Raw genomic sequence first — 23,457 nt, 5'->3', positions numbered from 1 at the left:
ACTGGACTGTGAAAGACCAACACAAATTGTGTGCACATTTTTACAAATGTGTACAGCAGTCCAATATCTCAGAGAGGAGGTCAGGTCTCCTGCTCTCCTGGTGCACTCACTATAGCTGCCCAATTTCCCCACTTTTTAAAGTTTGATAGAAATATCTGTTGGCTATAGGTACGTTCTTAAATCGCAAGATTTTGTTTGGGTTTTTTGCCTATTAGTGAACATCTCAATATAACTAACCCACAAAAAAATCACCTGTGTGTCACAGTACAGCTTGAGTGTTGGGATTAGTAAACTAGTTGCCTAGAAGGAATTGTTACCCTGCCCAAATAAATGATTAACTTCAATCCTGAAATAATCTGCTTCCATTCTTCTTTTATACCCAAATCTAGCAATTTAGAACATGAATCCTTGAACATGGCACTGACAGTGTCATTTAAGTCAATGGAAACTAATAATCCCATCTCTCTCAAGCACAGAGAGCAAGACCAATATGAAAAAGCTTCCATTTAAATCTGCAGTCACATAATGCTTCAGAAGTGCTTCTAAATTAGAAATTAGTCAACCAATACCCGAAATGAACTGATAGACCTTAAATATGGGCATTTTGTTAGCATTTATGACTGTCATGGTATCAGAATTTCATAAAATTTAAAATGAGCTTATTTTCTATTATGACTTTACACATTTTTTGAATTAGAGTCACAGAAGACCTTGTTCAACTAGGCTGCCATGATGCAAGACCAGATGTCTCGTTTAGAAGTTGGCAAGATTTAGTGACAATATTCCTACACAAATCATCTGGATCCTTTCTTATACTTTGGAAGCCTGTATGGAAATGTTGGAAGATTGAGAAGGGAAAGCAGTTGGAGAAAGCAAGAGGGGGAAATAGCATAGTAGCTAATGATGATTAATGTGTACTAGATAGAAACAGCTATAAACTAATTGTAAATACTATTTACACCAGTTTTTTTTCTAACTAGCATTTAATAATTTTATAAAAAATAAGGGTGACTTGTAAGCAATGACAGGGCCTTGACCACTGAGGCCTGATGAGCTTTACCAGAGGCAAAGCTTTTTCTGTTGTGGTGCCTGCCCTATGGAATGCTCTATCAAATGATATTCACTAGGTCCTCTTTATTATTTTAGGAAACTAGTAAAAACTTGACCCTATTAATTTCAGTGGGTCTCCTCTGAATATGACTTAGTTGGATACCACCTTGATTAGTTAAGAAGGCTTTTGGCTTTCCATATTTTAGTTTTTTATTCCTATCCTTAGTTGCTGCCATTATTGTTAACAAACTAATATGGCGTTTTTTATTATTGTTTTTCACTTTTCTTGATTTGTCAGCACCATGGATTCCTTTTGAAAGTAAGGCAGAATATAATTCTAAAAAAATAAAACTAAAATAAATAAGATCCCCAATGTACTACACCCTAGGAAAAAAGGCTACCAGAAGAATTAGAAAAGGAGAAGGGGGTTGAACTATTATTCAACAAACTCCTTTTGTAGGGAAACCAAATACTTTTTCTTTGGAAGTGGTTCTGTCTAGTGGGGCAGGGCCCCTCACTATCACAACAAGGGAATCCCCTTCAGCTAAATCCTCAGTCTTCTCCAAATCCCTTCTCACTACATAGTGGCTTCCTTTTTGGAGAGTTCCCAAGGCCACTCTGCTAATTAGTTCTGAAATGAGAATAGCTGCTAACAACATAGAAACAGACAAGATAATTTAATACTATTTCTGGATACATCCTAGGACTATTTAATTCATCAAACTCCACATTACAATACTATGAAATTTGGTTGTGCTTGTAGTGAGAAAAAAAGAGATACAACTTGCTGGAGTTAATTGCAATTCTTGAGAAGTACATGCAGCAATTACCACCTAGATGTGGCTAAGGCACATGGAACAATATCCAGATCTATCTTCTCCAGGAAGAAGTGAAGCTAGTGCACTACTAAACTGAGCTGTAGAACAACAATCCTGGTCACAACTGTCACTAGATCTAGCAAAGTTTCAAGCTGTGAACCTGTTTTTTATAACACACACACACACTTCCAAACCAGCACTTCTGTCTTATCTGGATTATGTCTGTTGTAATTGCCGAAAACAAACAAACCCAGAACATGTCAAAACAGAGGTGGGGGAGGAAAGATAATCTACAGACCAGATCTGACATTTTTGTATAGTTCTTTTGCCATTTGAAGAGCAACGTACTACACAGGCACATTACAGCATACAGCACAATGCACTCTTTTTACCATGATAGTTCATGCATCTACTTTTATACACAGAAGCCACAGAAGCAACTTGATCTGACATACAGAAGTTTTGACCAGAGGGGATACAGGGGTACTTGTTTTCCATCCGACTTACATGGATTCTAGATCTGAAGATTCATGGACAGGTAATTGTCATGTTAGATTACACAGAGTTCTTTTTGAATGCTAAAACAACACATCTGATGTTGGAGGAATGTTTCCTATGGTTTGATTCTTCTGGGTAAATAGGATTTGTCTGCATTCATTGACATTTCCTAGGCCACTAGCAGGAAGACACATATTAATGTCATGAAACACTAGATTAAAGCAAATGGCAAGCTTTCCATTGACAAAATTGTTGGAATGCTGTACCATCCTGGAAAGCAGAGTTGTCGTCTCAGAATATCATCTGTGTCCTCCACACAGTTTTTCCTTCCACTACCTGAGAAGAAGATACTATATCACATCCTGTAAAGGCATAGAAGGAGGAAAGCAGGTCATCCATACCGGCAAGAAGGGGTGAATGTAATACAAGGATAGGCAGCTACTAAAGCACAGATGGGAACCTGTGATACACTCAGTATTGTTGAACTCCAACTTCCATCAGGTTTAGCAAGCATGGCCAATGATTAGAGATGATGGGAGGTGTTATCCAGCAAAACCTGGAAGGCCCCAGGCTCCGCACTCCTCTACTAAAGGATGTCCCAGCTCCATATACAACCACTGCTAAAACAATCAATTCATTTTGATAACTTCTTTGTGGTTATTCCTCAATTTATAACAAAAAAACTTACATCAGATTCCTCGTGCAATGAGAATTATATAGGGTGATACTTTCATATTCACTTGGTTATTACTATATCTTTATGTGCAGAACACTCAATTTCCCACTTTTGACTGCAGAATTAAGATTCTTTCCTAGGAAGTTGAGAAAGTCTTACTAATTTTTGTGTACTGTGTTCTTCAATTATTTATCCATCATGTTAAGTCAAAATACGTGAACCATGATAAAAAGAACATAGTACTCATTCAGGACAGATGAAAGCAAGTACTTAGCACAATGTCTAACTAACATGGAATTCACTTGCATAATATGGGCTTTTAAAAATATATTTTTTTAAAGGGTGATTAGATAAATTCATAGAAGATTGGTACGTCAACAGCTATTAAGTACATGTTATTTCCTGATTTAAAATCAGTATACATCTGAATACTAGTTGCTGGGGAAAAACAATAAGACAGGATACTGCCTCCATGTCCTGATGTCTACTGTGGAAACAAAATATGGACTTGATGGAACCTTGATCTACATGCATAGACATTAATAACAGCACGGAGTTTTGAAATGAGGGGACTCTGGAATATTAGTTTTTATATTCTGGCCACTCAAGTCCATTCTAAACAAGCCCAGTTCGCAAAGGGTATGCCTCATGCGATACCTTTATTCCTATTGCCCTTGCAACCATTACTTTCTCAAATTCACAAATTAATAGAGGCTTCACTGTGTGGTCTTCATTGGGCCTCAAATGCTGCTTAGCCAATATTCCAGATGACAGGCTCCATAGGATCATAAATCCCAGGCTCCTGGAATGCCTAATAATGACACTAGGAAGCCTTGAAACAACATTTTCCAGGGAGCTTGTCTCACAGAAAATTACTGAAGCAATCTTCTATAGCCAAATCCTATCACTTCAGAGCAGGTTTTGGGTGAAAGAGAGGCTTGATTCCTAGACCCATCATACTCCTGATATTACTTGGATCTAATCATCCCAACCTTCAAAAAGGGTTTCTGAACAAAAAAATGTATTTTTTCATTTGGTTGTGGGGATAAAATAATAGAAAGACATAAGAAGAGTCCTGCTGGATCAGGCCAAAGGCCAATCTAATCCAGCATCCTGTTTTCACAGTGGTCAACCAAATGTCTATGGGAAGCCCACAAGCAGATTCTGAGTCCCACAGGACTGCCTCATAGCCGACGCTCTCTGGGTGGTTTGCAACAATTAAGAACATTAAAAACAAGTATACAAATTTAAACCATACCAAATTAAAACCCATAAAAACTGATAGGCAAGTTAAAACACATGCTATTCAAATGCTGTTAAAACTTTTGATTCCCAGTAACTGGGTTGAGATATTGCCTCTGACAACGAAGGTACACCATAGCCATTGTGGCTAGTACCCATAAATCTGTTTTAGCCAAATCCAAGAGACTGGGCAAAACTCACCCATCCCTAATTCATAACTGTACATAGAAGATAATTTAGTCATTTGGTAGCCGAGGCAGGGAATTAAAGACAGCATTTTCCCCCTAAAATATATCAATCAACTTGAAGCAATGTTATTTGATTTTGATTTGATTTTAATATTTCTACCCCGCCTTCTGGCCAAAAGGCCCTCAAGGCGGCTTACAAAAGAGCACCCGTATAAAAATACATCAATAAAACATCAATAATTCATAAATAAAACAACAAACAATAAAAACAATACAATTGGTAATACATTTCAAAGTTAACACAAACTACCTCCCCGCTCACTTTGGCTAAATAGGTATTATAGGCATTGGGCTACTTTGCAAGGCTAGCCACACTGTCTCAGTCATAGTCCTATCCCCATAGTTCTGGGTGTGGTGCGGCCCTCTCAGCCCGTGGAAGCCAGGGCCCCTGCTTACAATTCACCTTGCGAGGGTCCCAAAGGTGGAGTCTGATGGGGGGAGGGAGGGAGAGCGAGAAGCCGCCTGAGGCCTTTCCTCGCCGCGTCCTTCCTGCATCCATTTCTCCTTCTTGGTGCTGGAGACGCTGCCGCCTTCCGCTTGCTCCACGCACTTATTGAGCTTCTTCTGGCCGGGCCCGGCGCTTGCCAAAAGACTCCAGGTGATGGGGACGCTGCTGCCTCCCTTGCGGCCTTCATTGCTTTCGATTTTGATAAGCCGGTGCTTGGGGGAGATGTACTTGATGGCAGCAGCGTTGGGCAGGGTGGCGGCTCGCCTTTTGCTGAGGCAGGTTGTGCCTTTCCCTCAGTTGCCTCTGCAGAGAGATCCTTATCTGCTCAGTTCTCCCATCCCCCCAATTCTATTGCAAATCACTTCGGTAGCAGAGTTGGGTGGTCAACTCTACCCTGTTTCAGCATTACTGTCCATACTTGGTCTTGCCTCATTATAGCTAGCTCCCCACAACCAAAGCTTCAGTCTGTTCTGTCAGGATTCTTATACCAATTGCCCCAATTTATCTAGGGCAGCTCTCCTGTTCCATGTAAATCACTTCCCTTAAAAAATCCCAATATGTCCTTTAGACAAGAACTGGGTTGCATTTTTGTTGTTAGTTTGCAGCAAGAACTTAATAAAGCAGGAATGACATGAACACAAATGTTTATGAGGAAAGACTTCACCTTGTCTATATGACGATTTCTGTAAAACTCGGCATTTCCCAGAGGTCTTCATTTACAGTTTTGGATTTTTCTTTTCTTATATTAACATGTGGAGGGTGGGGGGACTTGCCATTCTGAGCAATATAGAACCCTTGAGGGTTGGGGGGGGGATCAAGCAGGATTCCAAGTGCATCTATTTCCAAACCCAATGGCCCTGAACAACTGTGCGACCTGCACTACTAATCCACTGTCAAAATGAAGCCATACATGAAGTACTCAGGGATGCCATTTGAATTGTCTCCTGCAATTACAGTATTTAAAAAGAAATGAATAGAAGAATTTAATGCTATTCTCTCATCAGGCTATCTATACAATATCTGGTTGCTCTGCCATTATTAGTTTATATGAAGGGAGTTATCTTCCCAGCCATAAATTCTAAAAAAAAAAAATCACACAGTTTTATAAGAGAAAAATCTGCTATAACATTTTACCATTCCTTAGAAAGCTAGCATTGTGATTTCAAAGAGCTAAAGCAAGGCCTAGACCACATGCATACCAAGCAAAACTAACTGGAAAAAACATTTAAAAGTCTTTAACAACCACAGAATTCTTATTGGGTTGGATCAAGACATTAATTATGCTTAGAACAGACTCACTGAAATCAATGGGACTTGACTAACTTTTGTTCCATTGATTTCACTGGGTCTATCCCAAGCATAGCTAATATGGATTCAACCCACTGCATGTTCCCACACACTCAAATCAGAGCTTGGAAAAGTTACTTTTTTGAACTACAACTCCAATCAGCCACAGCCAGCATGGCCACTGGATTGGGCTGATGGGAGTTGTAGTTCAAAAAAGTAACTTTCCCAAGCTCTGACTCAAATGTATACTGTATACAGTAGGGCCCCACTTACCAGCGGTCCGCTTCCCGGCGTTCCGCTAAAGCGGCCGCTTTCCTCCCCTCTTTAAAAGCCACTTTTGCGGCATTTTCACGCAACGCACCCCATTAAAGTCAATGGGGTTTTGCCTTACGGTGATTTCCACTTAATGGCAGGGTCCAGAATGGAACCCGCCATATAAGCGGGGCCCTACTGTAATGCATACTCAGTGGCAGTAGTCCTCAGGGAAATAAGAGACATGTGTGGTGAGAAAATTCATATGCTTCTGCAAGAAATGGCTTTTGGACAGTTTTTGTGTGGAGATGGCAATGTTTGAACCACCCCTTAACTGAAGATAACAGCACACTTTTTTATATTTTTGAATTTTGACACTTGACAAACTTTGCCTGTCCTACAGGATTCTTTACAAAGTACTTTATATTGTTTATAAGAGCTAGTTTGATGTAGTGCTTAGAGTGCAGGACTACTACTGGGAAGACCTAGGTTCAAATTCCGATTCAGCCATGAAACTCTCTCACTTCTGCACCCATATACACCGTTCTGAGCTCCTTGGAGAAGAGTGGGGTAATAAATGTGTACGTTATTAGACAGTCCTAGTGTAATAACCTCTTATATGTTCTTTATCTGGTCTTGGGTTGACATAATAGTCAATAAGGAAGCAACTGGAGAGAATAGTTCTATGTCACAGAGCAGCATTGCATGAATGAAACAAAACACACAAGGTGGTCAAACCAGAGTCAGTCAGTCATGTTATCTACGGGGCTATTTATTCTCCTTTAAATCCAGGGTTCTAGTTTTGATAGGAGACAGGAAGTTAAAACCACCAAGATGGTACATTAACAAAGCTTCTTATTTGTAGCTGAAAACTGCAAAAGCCTTGAGCTAATTAGCTGCTGGAGATGTTCTCCCCCACCTACCCAAGCCCAATACACATGAAGTTAGGGGGAAATAATGTCTGGCTAAAAAGGCTCTGCCAAAGCAGTGACTCAATTTGTTATTTGCTCAGAATTAGGTTTGTACTTCCATCCCCAGCCCATGACCGTTGTTCCCTTGAGTTTTCTGTACAATGTTGCCTGTCTCTCTTGCACCATGAATCCAGTACCTCCTGATATCTTTTTATTCTGTCAACATATAAACTATTTATTTCAAATCTTTATATACTGCTTCTCATTAAAATGATACCAAGATGGAGTACAATATGTCAATATCTAGCAAGAGGTCAAAAACAATTCAATATACAATAAAAACAATCCAACCTGATCAAAGCAACATATCACATGTTGATTGAGTCAGGGCCATAAAATTATTTCAAGTTGTGTTAATACATAAATTAACTTGCATTTAAGTTTGGATCTTTATTTATTTTTACTTATTTAACAAAATTTATATATCGCTCACTCAAATAAAAGACCTCTAAACAAGAGGATATTGCTAATTTTTCCCATCTGTTTTTAACTATAAACTCCTTAGGTAGGGACCTGTCCTCTTCTACTCCCTAAAACATTATGTGCATCGATGGTGCATAGAATAATGAAGAATATACACAGCCAGAATAAACTGAGCACATTTTAAATGAGAAGTTTCCTTCAGGCATTCAGTTTGGATGTGCAAAGGCGCAAGCAGAAATGCATGGGCAAGCCCCCTCCTGCAATTATGATGATGCATGTGCCAAATGCAATTTCCAGCTACTGTGTGATTAGCATTCATCTGAAGGGAGCTGCATTTCTTGTGCACAGGGCTTCCAGCATAGAGATGGGAACATACAAACCAGATTCCCATTCCAGTTTTGGAAACCCTATTTGTGAGTAAGGCCGCCTCCTTCAGACTAACATTGGCTGAGGAGTGCTCTCAGCACACACAGTATCTTCGAAGGGCTGAGGCTCGCACCTTGAATTCCAGTGTACCCCTTCATGTGTTCAAACTACAGAGTGGGAGTATTGATTAGTACATATTCTGGGATATGAAACTAAAGATAAAGAAATCCCTTTAGTATGCCCATCAATTCACTGTATACATACATTCAAGAAGTTTCTAGCCTTAATGACTGCATTCACCATCTTGACTTAATAAACTTACAACTCTATTTTTCTGTCCTCACAGTGCCTGCCAGCAGCTTGTCCTCTCTCTTCCAGTACTAAACTACATCTGGGTGCTGCAAACATGCTTGTTTTTTAAGCAACATGAAGCGTTACAAGTTACTAAGATTACACCTGCTCTGAATAGTCCATATTGAAATATAACCTTAATATAAATAAAGCCATTTAAATAAAATAAAGCATTGGACACAAACACATATGTGCCTGTTATTTTTAATTAAAACATCAGATTAAAAAACATTTAACTTTTTAAAAGTTGAGCAACTTTTAACTGATCATATTGCTTTTATTACAAACCTACTAATCAATTAAAATTTGGTTTGAAACAGCTTATCATGGGACTCAGCTCCACTTTATTCTGCATCTTCTCTCTCATCATCTCTTAAACATTACTCTGCCATTTCAAGTTGCTGTGAACACCACTCCAGATTTGAATTTTGAATTCACATGTTAACTTTATGCATACTCTGTATCTCCAAGAAGGAATGCAAATGAAGGGACTGACAAAGAAGCCCTCTTCAGGCATTCTGTAACAATGTGTAATAAATGCACAAGGACAGGCAGTGAGGATGAGCATGCGAGGTCCACCCATCTCATCATCATTTTCATGGCTCTCCACGCAGGGCCAGCCAAAGACGTTTTGCTGCCTCAGGCAAAGGACAATATGGTACTCTTCCATTTCACACACAAAACCTGGCCAAATTTGCAGTTCAACCTCACTTTGACACTGGCAGTAGGACAATGTCCTTCACTGCACCTGAGTAAAGCAGCCTAGCTTACGGGACAGAGGGCAGACCATGTGATACATGCAACTCTGTCCGCTCCCTGCCTTTCAGCATTTGCCACCTGAGGTGGTTGCCTCACTCTGATTTACGGTAGGGCTGTCCCTGCCTCCATGAGCTGGCAACAGTCTGAAGCTGGGAGCCTCCTGGTACACATGGAGATTCCCCACGTTCTAAAATACAGTGGGGAGGATAGCCTGGCTGGGAGTCCAGAGTCTGTGAGTTCAAATCCCCGCTCGTGTTTCCTGGGTGTAAAGGGCCAGCTAAAGATCACCCCCACAGTGAGTGGCTCAGGGGTTACGTGCCCTGCCACCTGTGCAGCCATGGGCAAACTGCATAGTCCAAAGAAGCCCAGTTGCCCCCAGCTGGCAGCTGTGGACAAGGAAGGGGCAGGCTTGTGCAGCTGTGGCAAGCTGAGAAGGCCCAAGCCAGCTGGGGAGGACTAGCCTCAGAGGGAGGCAATGGTAAACCCCCTCTGAATACTGCTTATCATGAAAAACCTATTCATAGGGTAGCCATAAGTCGGGATTGACTTGAAGGCAGTCCATTTCCATTTCAAAATATATGTGGGGAGCATCCATGAGTACATACGGCTCCTGACTTCAGACAGTTGTCCCCTACAAGTTGGAAGGTTAAACAACAAGGGGATGGATCTAGTATGCTTATCTCACTTCCCCACCCCCTTATGTTTACTGTACAAAGCTACAGAACACAAAGAGGGCTAGAGTGAATCAAAGTGTGCTCCCTCCCTGATAATCATCCTTATTCAGACTTTAAATCCTGGTGATGAAGTGCCGAGTTCTATAGTAAACAAGGGAACAGTTACTAGTTTTCAATGCCCCAAAATGTGCCAGTCCTTTAGAGATGCTGTAGAAAATGGCCCCTTCACCATTGTTTGTCTGCACAACTAGAGTCATTTCCCACCACCTGCTTCAAACAAACATATGACCAACACATACTTTCAATTCAGTATGATACTTACATAATATCATGCAGAACTTTTACCAGATCCTTTGACAAGAGTTTCCAAACCAGTAAAAATTAAAAATTAGAAATCCAGAAGAGGTTCCCATTCCATTTAGTTCTTCCTCCCACCTCAGTTAAAGATTGTTGGATAAAAATGAGCTGTCCATAATAATTAATAAAAAGTAACCAGTGTTTTGGTTTTATAGAGGAGCTACCCACTGTGAAACAGGTAAACGTCATACTCATTTCAGGACAAAGACATAAAGAGGAAGATTCAGAAATGTCAATCCTGGAATATTCCTTGTTGGACCCTGAGATTACATTGCTAAATTTAAAATTGCCTAAAACATCACCACTATCATCTCTGGCACCATGTACAGGTATAAAACTCAGAAACATAAGAATTATTATTATTTATTTATTATTTATTAGATTTATTAGTTGCCCATCTGGCTGGTTACCCGGCCACTCTGAGTGACGTACAAAGCAAAAACATATAAAACATCAAAACATCGAAGGGCTTAACAGTAAAAACTAAACAATAAGGTAGAGGCAACTGAGTTTCAATAATAGGGCTTCTCGCCTGTATAGTCCGAAAGGTGTAACTTCAGATGGAAGCTCCTGGTGTAAGTCTTCCCACCCTGGCATAGAAACCAGTGTGGGTGATAGTCCGTTTGCCAGGTCAAAAGCGGCGGCCCCTCTTGATATTAACGTCCAGCAGCTCCAACAGGGAAGAGAGCAGGCTAAACAGGCCCCTCGAACTCAAAACTAACAGGAAAGTTCTTCTCAAAGCTGAGGCAAAGGAGCCAGGGTGTAAGCGCAGCCGATATCAAGGCGAAGTGGACGAAGGACAGATGGTAGGACGGCGGCAGCTGCAGGGGCGCTTCCTGGCCCTCAGAAGCCACCGAAAGATCATCACAACAAAGCGGCGTCTCCCAAGGACAGGCCGCAGCACCAGGCCCGCCGAGAGGCCGCAGCCCATCTCTAGCTCCAGCCTGGCTCAGCGCTCTCCACCGCGAGAGGCGACGGTGGCGGCAGCCTGGTTTAGGTGGAATATTAAGTTGCGTCCCTCGGTCATAGCAACAGCTGGCGTCCAGGTCCAGGTCAAATACAAGGGAGGCAGCATAGGAAGAAGGGAGGGGGGCTCCCCCATATTTCCCATACGTTCCCGTGCGTTGTAGCCTCCGGCCAAGGGGGAATTACCCCGTAAAAGCCATTGGTGGAGGGGCTCCATCGCCTGTAGCTGTTGCCTCTACCAGCAGTCTGCTGGATCAGGCCGGTAGCCTTTACAGTCCAGCATCCTGTTCTACAGTGGCCAAGCAGATGCCAATGGGAAGCCCTCAACCAGGGTCCAAGTGCAAGAGCACTCTCCCCTCCTGCAGTTTCCAAAAAAAGAGAGAAGATCTGGGTTCTCTGTTGTTTTTTATGTGTCTTTGAAAAATTCCCCACTTTGCCCCTAAAATACATTGCTTAAGCCATCTTCACAGGGCTGGTCCCAGAAGGCAGCCAGGTTGGGCCCTGGCCGAAGGCCCCTGGAGCCACAGAGGCCCCTGAGGGGCCTCTCAATAGGATGGGGGGGAGTGGCGCTCTTTTTCTGCGATCCGCGGCAGCTACTCTTTCAGAGAGGGAGCTTCTTCCACCCACCCATCTCTCCTATCTTCTGAGGCTGTGTGGGCTGTGCATGAAGGACTGCCACTAACCAAGATGGTGGCTGAGGTTTCCCTAAGAGGCTGAAGCCTCTGGTGCCATCTTGACTGATGAAAGCCCTGCACGTGCATAGCATAGATTCATAACACTGAGGTGGAGATGCACTGAAACCAGTATAACTGCAAGGGTATCCATAGCCCTAAATTCTGCAGGGCGCATACACAAGCAGAAGACTCCCTATTGCAGAGGTTCAGCCCTCAACACATGAAGGTCTGTGGGAGCAACAACGATGATGAGGGCAGGGGCCTGGGAGCACACCTTCTTCTCTCACACACACTTGTGATGGTAATGGTGCTTGGGAAAGAATTCATGAAAAGGGCTTAAGTAGTTCATGGACCTAAACCTTGGCTTTGAATGATAGAATCAGCTTCCTGGCCATATATGCAAACTCTTCAACCCTCACCTTGAAATTTCCTCTGAAAATTGGTGCTAATGCCCAGAGAACAAACCCCTTTCTTGAACAAAGTATGTGTTCCTGTAGAACACAGAGTTACAAGTTGTGTACAATGAAACACTGGTCTAACACAGGATTTTTATGGGGATTATTGAGAGAAGACATGAAACACTTTCAAAAATACTCAGGACTGTTACCCCTTATGACACACAGCATGAATGAATATAAATTAAATACCAGCAAGTCAACTAAATTATACAGCCACAAGAGTGGCTGTATACTATAGCCAGTGTGGAATTATCACCTTCCGCAATGTTAAATTGAAAATACCCCCATGCCATTCTGATGTTTCCCATAAGCTCATTTCAAAATAAAACCTTACCAAATTTACAGTCCTGAACTCAGAAACGCTTGCTTAACAACCCTCTCAATTTTCATGGCGATACACAAAACAGTCAGAGAGAATAGAGAGTTCAAAGTCTAAAAAGAGAAAGAGAAAAACCCAGAGCCCTTTTGGACTTTTATTTCTGAGAGTTCTCATAATCTGCTGAAATTCATTAAAAAATCAGCCATGTTCACAGAGTACCTATAATCCTAATACTGACCTTGCCCCATACTCTGACCTTCATCTTCTGCAGTTTAAAGGTTTAAAAAATGCCTGGCTGATGTTTAATTAACTTAAGAAATTTTGGCTTGAAGCCAATGATAACGCGGAGCATGCTCAGTAAGAACCAACTGTCAGTGTTCTAAAAGCCTCACAGCTGCTGAGCTTGGCTAATCAGGGGGCCACACCCACACCAGACTTGATTTCACTTGAGACAGTCATGGACTACGACCTGGGAGATCAGGGTTCGAATCCCCACACAGCCATGAAGCACACTGGGTGACCTTGGGCCAGTCACTGCCTCTCAGCCTCATGAAAACCCTATTCATAGGGTCGCCATAAGTCGGAATCGACTTGAAGGCAGTACACACACACAGTTGTTGTAAACCGCCCAGAGAGCTTCGGCTATGGGGCGGTATATAAATACAATAAATAAATGTCCAAAGTGTAATAGAGGCCTGGTGTGGATGTGGCCAGGAATAGCTTTGTTTTAAATTTGGGTGGGAAGTAGGGTTGCCAGGTTCAGGGCCTGAGACTGATCCTGTATCTTTAGGAGAAAAGAAAGTCAGCCAAGTGCAGGTGTTCTTGCAAAACTGTAATGTGAAAAACCACAAGATGGAATTCTCACTTCCCCCTGCACAGCTTTTAAAGATACAGAAGACCTCTTGGTTGCCAGGCCTGAAGTTGGCTGACATTCTCTTCTCCTAAAGATACAGGATCGGTCTCAGGCCCTGAACCTGGCAACCCTAGTGGGAGGCTACATGTGCCTTCTGCAGAATAAAAAGGTGGGGGAAATGCTGAAAAGCAATGATACTGTCCACAATGTTTTCCTTTTGGAAAGGAAAGGGGCTTCCCCTCTGCCCAGAGACCAGCCACCCAATCTCCTCCCCTCCCCCCTTCCTGCCCCTCCGCCAGATCAGTGTTGGACTAGGACCTGGAAGACCAGAGTTCGAATCCCCACACAGCCATGAAGCTCACTGGGTGATCTTGGGCCAGTCACTGCCTCTCAGCCTCAGAGGAAGGCAATGGTAAAACACATCTGAATACCATTTACCATGAAAACCCTATTCAAAGGGTTGCCATAAGTCCAGTCGACTTAAAAGCAGTCCATTTCCATTTTCAAGCATGATTGCATGGAAGTAAATACCACTGGACTCTACAAGCATGCAAATGATCAAACCTGCCCTCCCCTCCCCCTTCCTTTGCCCCTCTCCAATATGCTCCTTCCTCTTTCCCCTCCCTCTCCCCCTCCCCCATGGTCAGTTTTACCTATCCTAATCATGATTGCGTAGGAGTAAATCCAATTGAACTCAATAATCATGAAAATGATCAGACCTGCCTTTCCCCTCCTACCCCTTTCCTCTCCCTTCCTCCTCACCTCCTCTCTTACTTCTTCCTCCTCCCCTGCCCACTTCAGCCCTCCGTCCCTCCCCCCTGGTCAGTTTTACCTATTCTAAGCATGATTGCACAGGAGTAAATCGCACTGAACTCAATAAACATGCAAATGATCACATCTGTCCTTCTCCCCTCCCGCTCCTGCCTGCTCCCATCCCAGTCCTCCCCTCTGCCTTTCCATCCCTTCCTCCTCCTCCTCCTCCTCCTCCTCCCTTCCCTATCCCCTATGGTCAGCTTCACCTATCCTAAGCATGATTGCAGGGTAGTAAATCCCACTTAACTCAATAAGCATGCAAATGATCAATCCATTCTCAGCAAACTCGCACAGGATCCCATTTCTTACCTCCCGGATTAAAAAGCAGGGAAATTCACTAATAGGCAAAAAACCTTGCGGTTTAAGAATGTACCTATAGCCCACAGATATTTCTATCCAACTTTAAAAAGCAGGGAAATTGGGCAGCTATAGTGAATTCACCAGGGGAGCAGGACACCTGGCCTCCTCTCTGAGATATTGGACTGCCCTACAAATTTGTCAAAATGCAAACACAATTTGGGTTGGTCTTTCACAGTCCAATCCACTTGCTGTGTAGCTTAGAAGAATTTGGTAACATGTGCCTCTGAGCATATGGCGAGTGGTGGCAACACCTGCAATCAGCCCAAATAATAGAAAGAAGACATGTGCTGTGCTGATCTTGTTTTAGCAGGGAGGAAGCAACATTATTAAGACAGTTGATATAGTTCAGATGGTCACTATAAATATGTCTGATTTACTTTGCAATTTTAGTGGTTTCCTATAGGAAATCATTTTATTTTGCTTTTATTTCTATGAATATGTGAAGTACAGCAACACTTTGCAAGATTTACACTAAAAAAACCTCCATTCTGCAGAATAGTCTCCAGTGGACACGAGGAGTGTTGCAGTTTGCCCAAGATAAAACAGTGGGAGGTGAAATATAATTGTGGAATAATGGCACTGACTTCTGTAGAATAGTCTCCAGTGGACCTCAGAAGTGTCTCAATTTGTACAAGATAAAACAGTGGGGAAATATATTCTAGCAAAATTCTAGGTGTACTCTATGTTTTTAATTGATCATGCCCACCTTGCCTTAAATGTAGTGGTTTAAACATAGCAGGCTGAAAATATGCATCTTCTTTTTTCCAACAGCTAGAGTCATTGCTGAAGTAGCAACATATTGTAATCAGTCTGATTTTACATCAAACTGCAGTTTCAGATTCAACTGTTAATGCACCCAAAATAGAAACAGAGCATAACCTTCAATTTGAAACACAAAAGGCTGTCTTCACCATCATATGACATTGACCAATAAAAAGGCTTTGAAATTAATAAAAATAAATTTGACACAGATTTCTAGGATAAATAATGAGGGAAATATAATTTTCTAGGTTAGATTCTCTGTAGAAACATTAGTAACACAGGAAAGAAGCAAAGTAAGAAGAACACCAACAAACATACAAAAGTATAAGTCTCCATCTTTGGAGATGGCAGGTGTTGCCACCACTCACCATATGCTCACAGGCACATGTTACCAAATTTTTCCAAGCTACACAGCAAGTGGATTGGACTGTGAAAGACCAACCCAAATTGTGTCTGCATTTTGACAAATTTGTAGGGCAGTCCAATATCTCAGAGAGGAGGTCAGGTGTCCTGCTCTCCTGGTGCATTCACTATAGCTGCCCAATTTCCCTGCTTTTTAAAGTTGGATACAAATATCTGTGGCTATAGGTACGTTCTTAAACTGCAAGGTTTTTTGCCTATTAGTGAATATATAACTAGCTTAAACAGGTATGTGATCGTTTGCTCCATTTTTTTGCTGTCATTCGCTAGAAACACCACTAAGAAATTGTAGCAACATATTTAAGAAATCTGTTTGTTGAGGATTTGTCTTTTTAAACAGACACCAAGTTCAGTTTTTTTAAACTCTAGATAAAAGTATCCCTTCGTTCTGATTAAATACTTGGAAACGTAGCACAAGTTTCTCAGAGTTGTACAGTCACCTTTGCCTCTATGACACCTGGAAGGGGTGAAAATCCTTGCAGGACAGACTGGGAAATTTTATACAACAAAATGTGGAAGTGTACATATCAGTAGACACTATCAGCAAGACCACATTCCGGCAGACCTGAAAGACCTGAATTGGCTATCAAGCTGAAAAATTCAAAGAACAAATTCAAAGTGTGTGTGTATGTACAGGTGGGGGGAGGGAGCATTGACAGTTAGAAATCATTTAGCCCCAGAACTGAGCATGGGACGTTCCTACTAAGATCATATTATTATTATTTATTGGACTTCTAACCTGCCCTTCACCATAAAGCATGAGGATGTGTTATAACAATATAATATTAAAATCAGTTAAAACAATTTATAATCAGAAGAATAGGAAGGATCAAAAATATAAATACCTCAGTTGTAAAAGTCCAGGATAAAGAGATGTGCGACGAAAGCTTCATAATGAAGGTGCCAGACGCACCTCTGTAGGGAGGGAATTCCACAGTTTAGGAGCTGCTACAGAGAATGAAAACCAATATGGCTTAGATGATAAAGTGCTTGATTTGAATGTGGAGGATCCAGGTTCAAGACCCACATGTACCAATGGCTCACTGGATCATCTTGGGCAGTTTAGTCTTATTTACTGGATGCAGTGATGGGCTGGATGTGGACCAATAAATTGACACTAAAGCCTTAAAAGCCAGAGGTATTATATATCCAGAGTTCTCTTGTACAAGAGGTGGGCTGTTCTGGATGGGGTTGCACTCCCCTGGAACAAGCAGGTCCTGGATCCAACATTGCCACCAGAGGCTCAATTTGCTTCAATGGCTAGGAGTGCCTTTTCCCAGCTCTAGCTGCTTGGCCAGCTTTAGCCCCTTTCAGACAAAGATGACTTGGCCACAGTACTCCATGCTCTGGTAACTTCCAGACTGTGGATTATTGCAATGCACTCTATATGAGGCTGCCCTTGGAAACTTTAACTGGTCCAAAATGCAGCAGCCAGATTACTGGCTGGGCCTCCCTTTAGATCTCATAAAACCCATTTTAAAACAGCTGCATTGATTGCCAGTTTGTTTCGAAGCCCGATTGAAGGTGCTCACTCTAGTGTTTAAAGCCCTAAATGTCTTAGGTCCCAAATATCTATAAGCCCACCTCCATCCCTATGGACTCTCTTGGGTGTTGTGATCAGTAGAGGGGGCCCTTTAGGTAGTTCCACCATCCTTAGAAGCTCAGGGGATGGTCCAGGAGAGAGCATTCTCTGTGGCAGCCCCAAAGTTGTGGAACTCTCACTCCACCGATGTGCATCTGGCAACTTCACTGTACAGTTTTAGGCAACTGCTGAAGATGTACCTCTTTACCCTGGCCTTTGACACCTGAGACCTATATTTTTAGGACCCAACCTATTCTGTGATTTTAGGTTGTTTTCAATTATTTTTAATACCATGTTTTAAAATTGTTGTGGCCTGCCCTGAGACCTCTGGGTGAAGAACAGGTGATAAATATTAAATCGAATGAGGTGTCCAGAGCACGGTCTTGTCCCGATTTCCTGGATGAGTTTCAGTTGGTACAGCTTGAGGACGTTGACAAGGTGCTTGGACTGGTGCGTGCAACCACTTCTAGGTTGGATCCTTGCCCTTCTTGGCTAATAAAAGCTAGCAGGACTGGAACAGCCGGCTGGGCCAGGGAAGTGATTAATGCCTCATTGCGAGAGGGAGTGGTCCCTGGCCACCTGAAATAGGCGGCAGTAAGACCACTTCTGAAGAAACCTTCCCTGGACCCAGAAAATTTTAACAATTATAGGCCGGTAGCTAATGTCCCATTCCTGGGCAAGGTCCTCGAACGAGTGGTTGCCAGCCAGCTCCAGACACTCTTGGATGAAACTGATTATCTGGATCCATTTCAGTCGGGCTTTAGACCCGGTTTTGGCACGGAGACAGCCTTGGTCGCCCTGTATGATGACCTTTGTCGGGAGACAGACAGGGGGAGTGTGACCCTGCTGATCCTCCTTGACCTCTCAGCGGCTTTTGATACCATCGACCATGGTATCCTTCTGGGACGACTCACTGATCTAGGAGTAGGCGGTACTGCTTGGCAGTGGTTCCGCTCCTACTTGGCGGGCCGTCTCCAGAGGGTAGTGCTTGGGGAGCATTGCTCGGCACCCTGGGACCTCCAGTATGGAGTTCCTCAGGGGTCAGTTCTGTCCCCCATGCTTTTTAATATCTATATGAAGCCGCTGGGTGCGGTCATCAGGAGCTTTGGAGTGCATTGCCATCAGTATGCTGATGACACACAGCTCTATTTCTCCTTTTCATCTCTTTCAGGTGAGTCTGTCGACGTGCTAAACCGATGCCTGGCTGCAACACTGGACTGGATGAGAGCTAACAAATTGAGGCTTAATCCAGACAAGACTGAGATGCTGCTGGTGGGTGGTTCTCCTGACTTGATGGCGGATGTTCGACCTGTTCTGGATGGGGTTGCACTCCCCCTGAAAGAGCAGGTTTGTAGCTTGGGAGTTCTTTTAGAACCATCCCTGTCACTTGAGGCTCAGGTAGCCTCGGTGGCACGGAATGCTTTTTACCAACTTCGACTGGTGGCCCAGCTACGCCCCTATCTGGACAGAGAGAGCCTCGCTTCAGTAGTTCATGCCCTGGTAACCTCTAAACTAGATTACTGCAATGCGCTCTACGTGGGGCTGCCTTTGAAGACGGTTCAGAAACTGCAGCTCGTGCAGAATGCAGCGGCCAGACTGTTAACGGGGACCAGACGGTCCAAACATATAACACCGATTCTGGTCCGCTTGCATTGGCTGCCTATATGTTTCCGGGCCCGGTTCAAAGTGCTGGTTCTAACCTACAAAGCCTTACACGGCACAGGACCACAATACCTGATGGAACGCCTCCCCCGATATGAACCTACCCATACACTACGCTCAACATCGAAGACCCTCCTCTGAGTGCCTACTCATAGGGAAGCTTGGAGGGTGGCAACAAGAAAAAGGGCTTTTTCAGTGGTGGCCCCTGACTTATGGAACAATCTCCCTGAGGAGATACGCCTGGCGCCAACACTTCTATCCTTCCGGCACCAGGTTAAAACTTTCCTCTTCACCCAGGCATTTTAATATGTTTTAGTATGTGTTGGAATTGTTTCATCTTTTAAAATTTTAATTTTTTTAATGTGTTTAAATTGTTAATATGTGTTTATTGTATTTTGATGTTCCTCTTGTGCACCGCCCAGAGAGCTTCGGCTATGGGGCGGTATATAAGTTTAATAAATAAATAAATAAAATAAATAATAACCTGCTCCTACCTCAGTGGTTTTTAAAAATAAAAATACTTATATACCACAAAAAAATCAAAGCAGTTTACAACAACTATATAAACACAATACAAACAACATTAAAATATGGACAAGATAAAGACTTCAAAATCACTCCATTCGTTGAGCATTCTGTATGAATAGCATAAAAATAATTAGCCACATATGTAAAGCAGCTTTTCTTTTTCTTCTTGATACATCTTCCACTATTTTGTTAAATTTTAGTTGATCCCAATAAGGTATTACTCTACTGTGATTCTTAGATTCTCTCTCCCCCTTAATGATCAATATGATTACCCATGTCTTTGTATAATAATCCTGTATTTATTTTTCCACAAAAAGAACGGCAAGAAACAGCTCTGGTGTAAACATACCTACAGAGTTTGTCCACACACACAAACACACCAGATACCATTTATTATTTCCTGCAGTAGTGAGTAAAATAGTAGACAGAAGGCAGTTGACCTCCTTCTAAATAACAGATGTGTTATCTGCTCATTGTACTGCCTTCAATGGTCCATATGACCTTACCCAGAGATACGGAATCAGCTGATATTAAATCAACACACTCCCCCACAAAGGAGACCATAGGGTCTGAAGCCAGGCTATTGTGTTTGTATCTTCTGGAGATGGGGAAGGGAAGAAAAATACACAGCAGAGGGCCTTTTCTTCTAAGGTTACTGGGAAATGGAGATGAAACAACTTACGAAGAAGGGATTTTGAAAAAGTTAAAAAACAGGACTACAGTGGGGACTATCATGAGGAAAACAGACATACACAGCTGATGTGTTGGTCAGGAGAGATGGGGGGAGAGTCAGACTCTGGACTTAATGGACTTGGGGGAGGAGGGCTCTTTAGGTAGTAATGTATATGACTTCTAAATGTGTCAAGCCAGCCCTGCTGCATTTGGGGCTCCTCTTGGTGATTTTGCCAAGTGTGGCTCTCGACTTCTACCCCAATGGCACCATTGGGAAAGTAGGCATTGGAAATGCAAGTCTGTGGTGTTTACCTGGTAAGCCTTGGGATGGGGGAGTGCAAAGAGAAAAGGGCTGTGGAATTTACTTAGGGAGAACATAAACAGTGTCCTCTCATATTTGAACAGGCCAAACATTTACATAAAGAATGGAATATTTAGCTGGGAGGGAAAACTGAAAAGGAACAATGATTTACAGCACTATCTTAACCATTTCTGCAAAAGTCCTGGTTAGTAATTGGATGGGAGACCGCCTGGGAATACCGGGTGCAGAAAGCTTAGAGAAAGGCAATGGTAAACCACCTCTGAATACCTCTTTCCATGAAAACCCTATGAATATATCCAAAAAAGATTCAAAGTGTCTCCATAAGTCGTAATCCACTTGAAGGCATATAACAACAACGCCCAGGTAAGTGGGGTTAGGATCGCAGCCTCCAAATGAAAAGCCATAGCTCAAACCTGCCTGGAAGTTACAACTTCCTACTTTGCTGTCTTGCCCCCTAACCTTCGGAGTGTGTGGGGGGAATGGCGAGTAGGAATACTTACTAAAAAATAAACTCTGCACATGTTCAGAGCCCTAACCGCGGTTTCAGAGCTGAGCTTACCTGTTCCGGAACTGAGGCGGGGAGAGGAGATACTAGGGCATAACCTTGGAAATTGGAATAGTACGAGAATAGGCAGAGCAAAGTTGTAGCGCTGACCTGGTCTCCTTGAGGCGAGAACGGAGAAAGCGATGAAGACCGCATAGGCCTGAGTTCGATCAAAGGGAGCTGGAGGAAGGGCAGAACAGCTGGAGAGAAAGTGCATTGTACTTACTTGGGTGCTGAGATAGAGCTTGAGGCACTCCTCGCAGACGGGCTTCTTGCAGCAGGGCAAGGGCTTGAGGGGTTTCTCCTCCAAACACACGCGGCAAGTCAGTACCAGCAAGGGCCCAAAGTCCCCGGAGATCAGCCCCGATAAAGGCTCAGGCAGAAGGTACAAGTCTACCTCGATATTCCCGTCGCCACCTCCACTTTTTCCTCTTTGAAGAGAGGGCGGCGGCGAGACAGCGGGACGAGGGTCTGCTCCTCGGCCGCCTCCTGAACCGGGAGAAGCAGGCGGGCCGCCGGGCCGTCGGTCGCTCTCAACGCAGTAGACGGTGCAATAGACGGGCCTCAGAGGAAGCCGGCGGCTGTTGCTGCTTCCCTCTTCCGAGCCTGAATCCTCCTCCGGGGGAGCCCCGGCACTGCCGTCCTCCTCCGCCTCCCGGCCCTGCGGTTCAATAGTAGGCGGCGGCGGCGGCTGTGGTCCCGGGTCGTCCTCTGATTGTGGTGTGGGTGTCCTTCCGCTTACCACGGGCGGCGGCTGAATTCGCGCGGCCGAGAGAGGCGGCTCGGGGGAGCTGGTGGCGGCCGGCTCCGGCGGGGCGCTAGCTGTGCTGAGCTGCTCCCCCATGCCCGCCGCCACTGCAGCCACCCTCGTCGTGGCCGCTTCCCATCCAGCCGTCGCCTAAGCCGGATCCTCGCTACATACAACGCCGCCACAACCCGACTGTCTCCCTGCGGGAATTCCTACGGATCAAACTAGGAGCGCCCGCTCCCAGCCTCGCCAGCCCTTCGCACGTAGGGCCCGCCGCCCCGACAGGGACCGCCTCATCCTGCCAGACTAGCCGAGTTCAAAAAGGACTAGCCCCTCCCTGAGCCGCACACACCTCTCTGCACTATCTACCACCACCAACACACTCACACCGTCGTGCCCCCTCTACATACTCTCTGGTCGCTTTTTCTTGTCATTGCTTGCGACCTTTGTATTTTTATTACATTTTATGAAAATTAAATCTATTATAGGTTAGATTTCTTCCCCCACCTTTCTTCCTGTTACAAAGGTTTTTTTAAAAAACAAAAAAAAAGACAAGGCAGGATGCCCACCCACTTTAACATGCAATGCGATCCTATGTGTGCTTGTTCACCTTAGAAGAGGGTGTGCTCCCAACTAAGTTTGCCTAGGATTACAGCCTTGCCTGCCTTCTTTCTTTTTTTTACTTCCTCTTCTTTCATTCTCATAACCCTGAGTTCACACCCACTTTTACAGATTTCAAATTAATCATGAATCTCAATTCCAAAGTCTGACATTTCTAAATAATACAGTATTCTGAATTCTAGGACTGATCTAGATTAATTTTCGGGGGGGGGGAGTTCATTTGCATTCATTCATTTATATTCTTCCCTTTCCCCTTTACTTCCTTTCTCCTATCACATAAACCAGGTCTGGGGAACCTTTGGCCTCCGGATGTTGGACTACTACTCCTATGCTGGTTGGGACTAATGGGAGTCCAGTTGCATCTGAAGGGCCATGTTCCCCACACCTGACAGAGATGTCCTTTCCCCCCCTGATTTTCTCTACAGAGAAAGATGGATGAGTTTTCTTTCTGTGAACAGAGTGTAGGATCCTTGCTGGATTGACCTTGTAGTGGTGAGTGGGCTTGCGTGTTCCAATGAACCCTGTGAGCGATGCCGTCGGGAGTCATGTACTCCCAGCAGGGTCACCCATGGCGGTAAGGTCAAGGGACAGGAACCAGACAAAGAATGATCCAAGAAAGTCCTCAACGGCAGAACAGGCGGAGGATAACAATGTGTATGTTACAATGGCTGTGAAGGCAGATGAAGGCTGCAGCAGATAAAGGACTTCCAATCGTCATGGTACCCATGACATT

At 43.6% G+C, this 23,457-nt stretch overlaps 1 protein-coding gene and 1 long non-coding RNA gene across 6 annotated transcripts in view; one reads left to right on the top strand and one right to left on the bottom strand.

The window, feature by feature from the left end:
• The window catches only part of RNF217 (ring finger protein 217), an 87,377-nt gene extending 64,911 nt beyond the window's left edge, over positions 1-22,466 (bottom strand). The window contains exon 1 of one of the 3 annotated variants that reach the window (XM_061623746.1): positions 21,582-22,466. In XM_061623746.1, the coding sequence (XP_061479730.1) occupies positions 21,582-22,199 (618 nt within the window). In that variant the 5' untranslated portion in view covers positions 22,200-22,466. The remainder of the gene's footprint in view (positions 1-21,581) is intronic. The other 2 variants (XM_061623745.1, XM_061623747.1) reach the window with 2 other exon arrangements.
• The window catches only part of LOC133383305 (uncharacterized), a 56,617-nt gene continuing 54,196 nt past the window's right edge, over positions 21,037-23,457 (top strand). For all 3 annotated transcript variants that reach the window (XR_009762238.1, XR_009762239.1, XR_009762237.1), the window contains exon 1: positions 21,037-21,174. This is a non-coding gene — a long non-coding RNA (uncharacterized LOC133383305). The remainder of the gene's footprint in view (positions 21,175-23,457) is intronic.

This window comes from Rhineura floridana, chromosome 4, assembly GCF_030035675.1.
Source record: "Rhineura floridana isolate rRhiFlo1 chromosome 4, rRhiFlo1.hap2, whole genome shotgun sequence".
Classification (NCBI taxonomy): Eukaryota; Metazoa; Chordata; class Lepidosauria; order Squamata; family Rhineuridae; genus Rhineura; species Rhineura floridana.
This window is presented reverse-complemented; position numbering and strand designations above follow the sequence as displayed.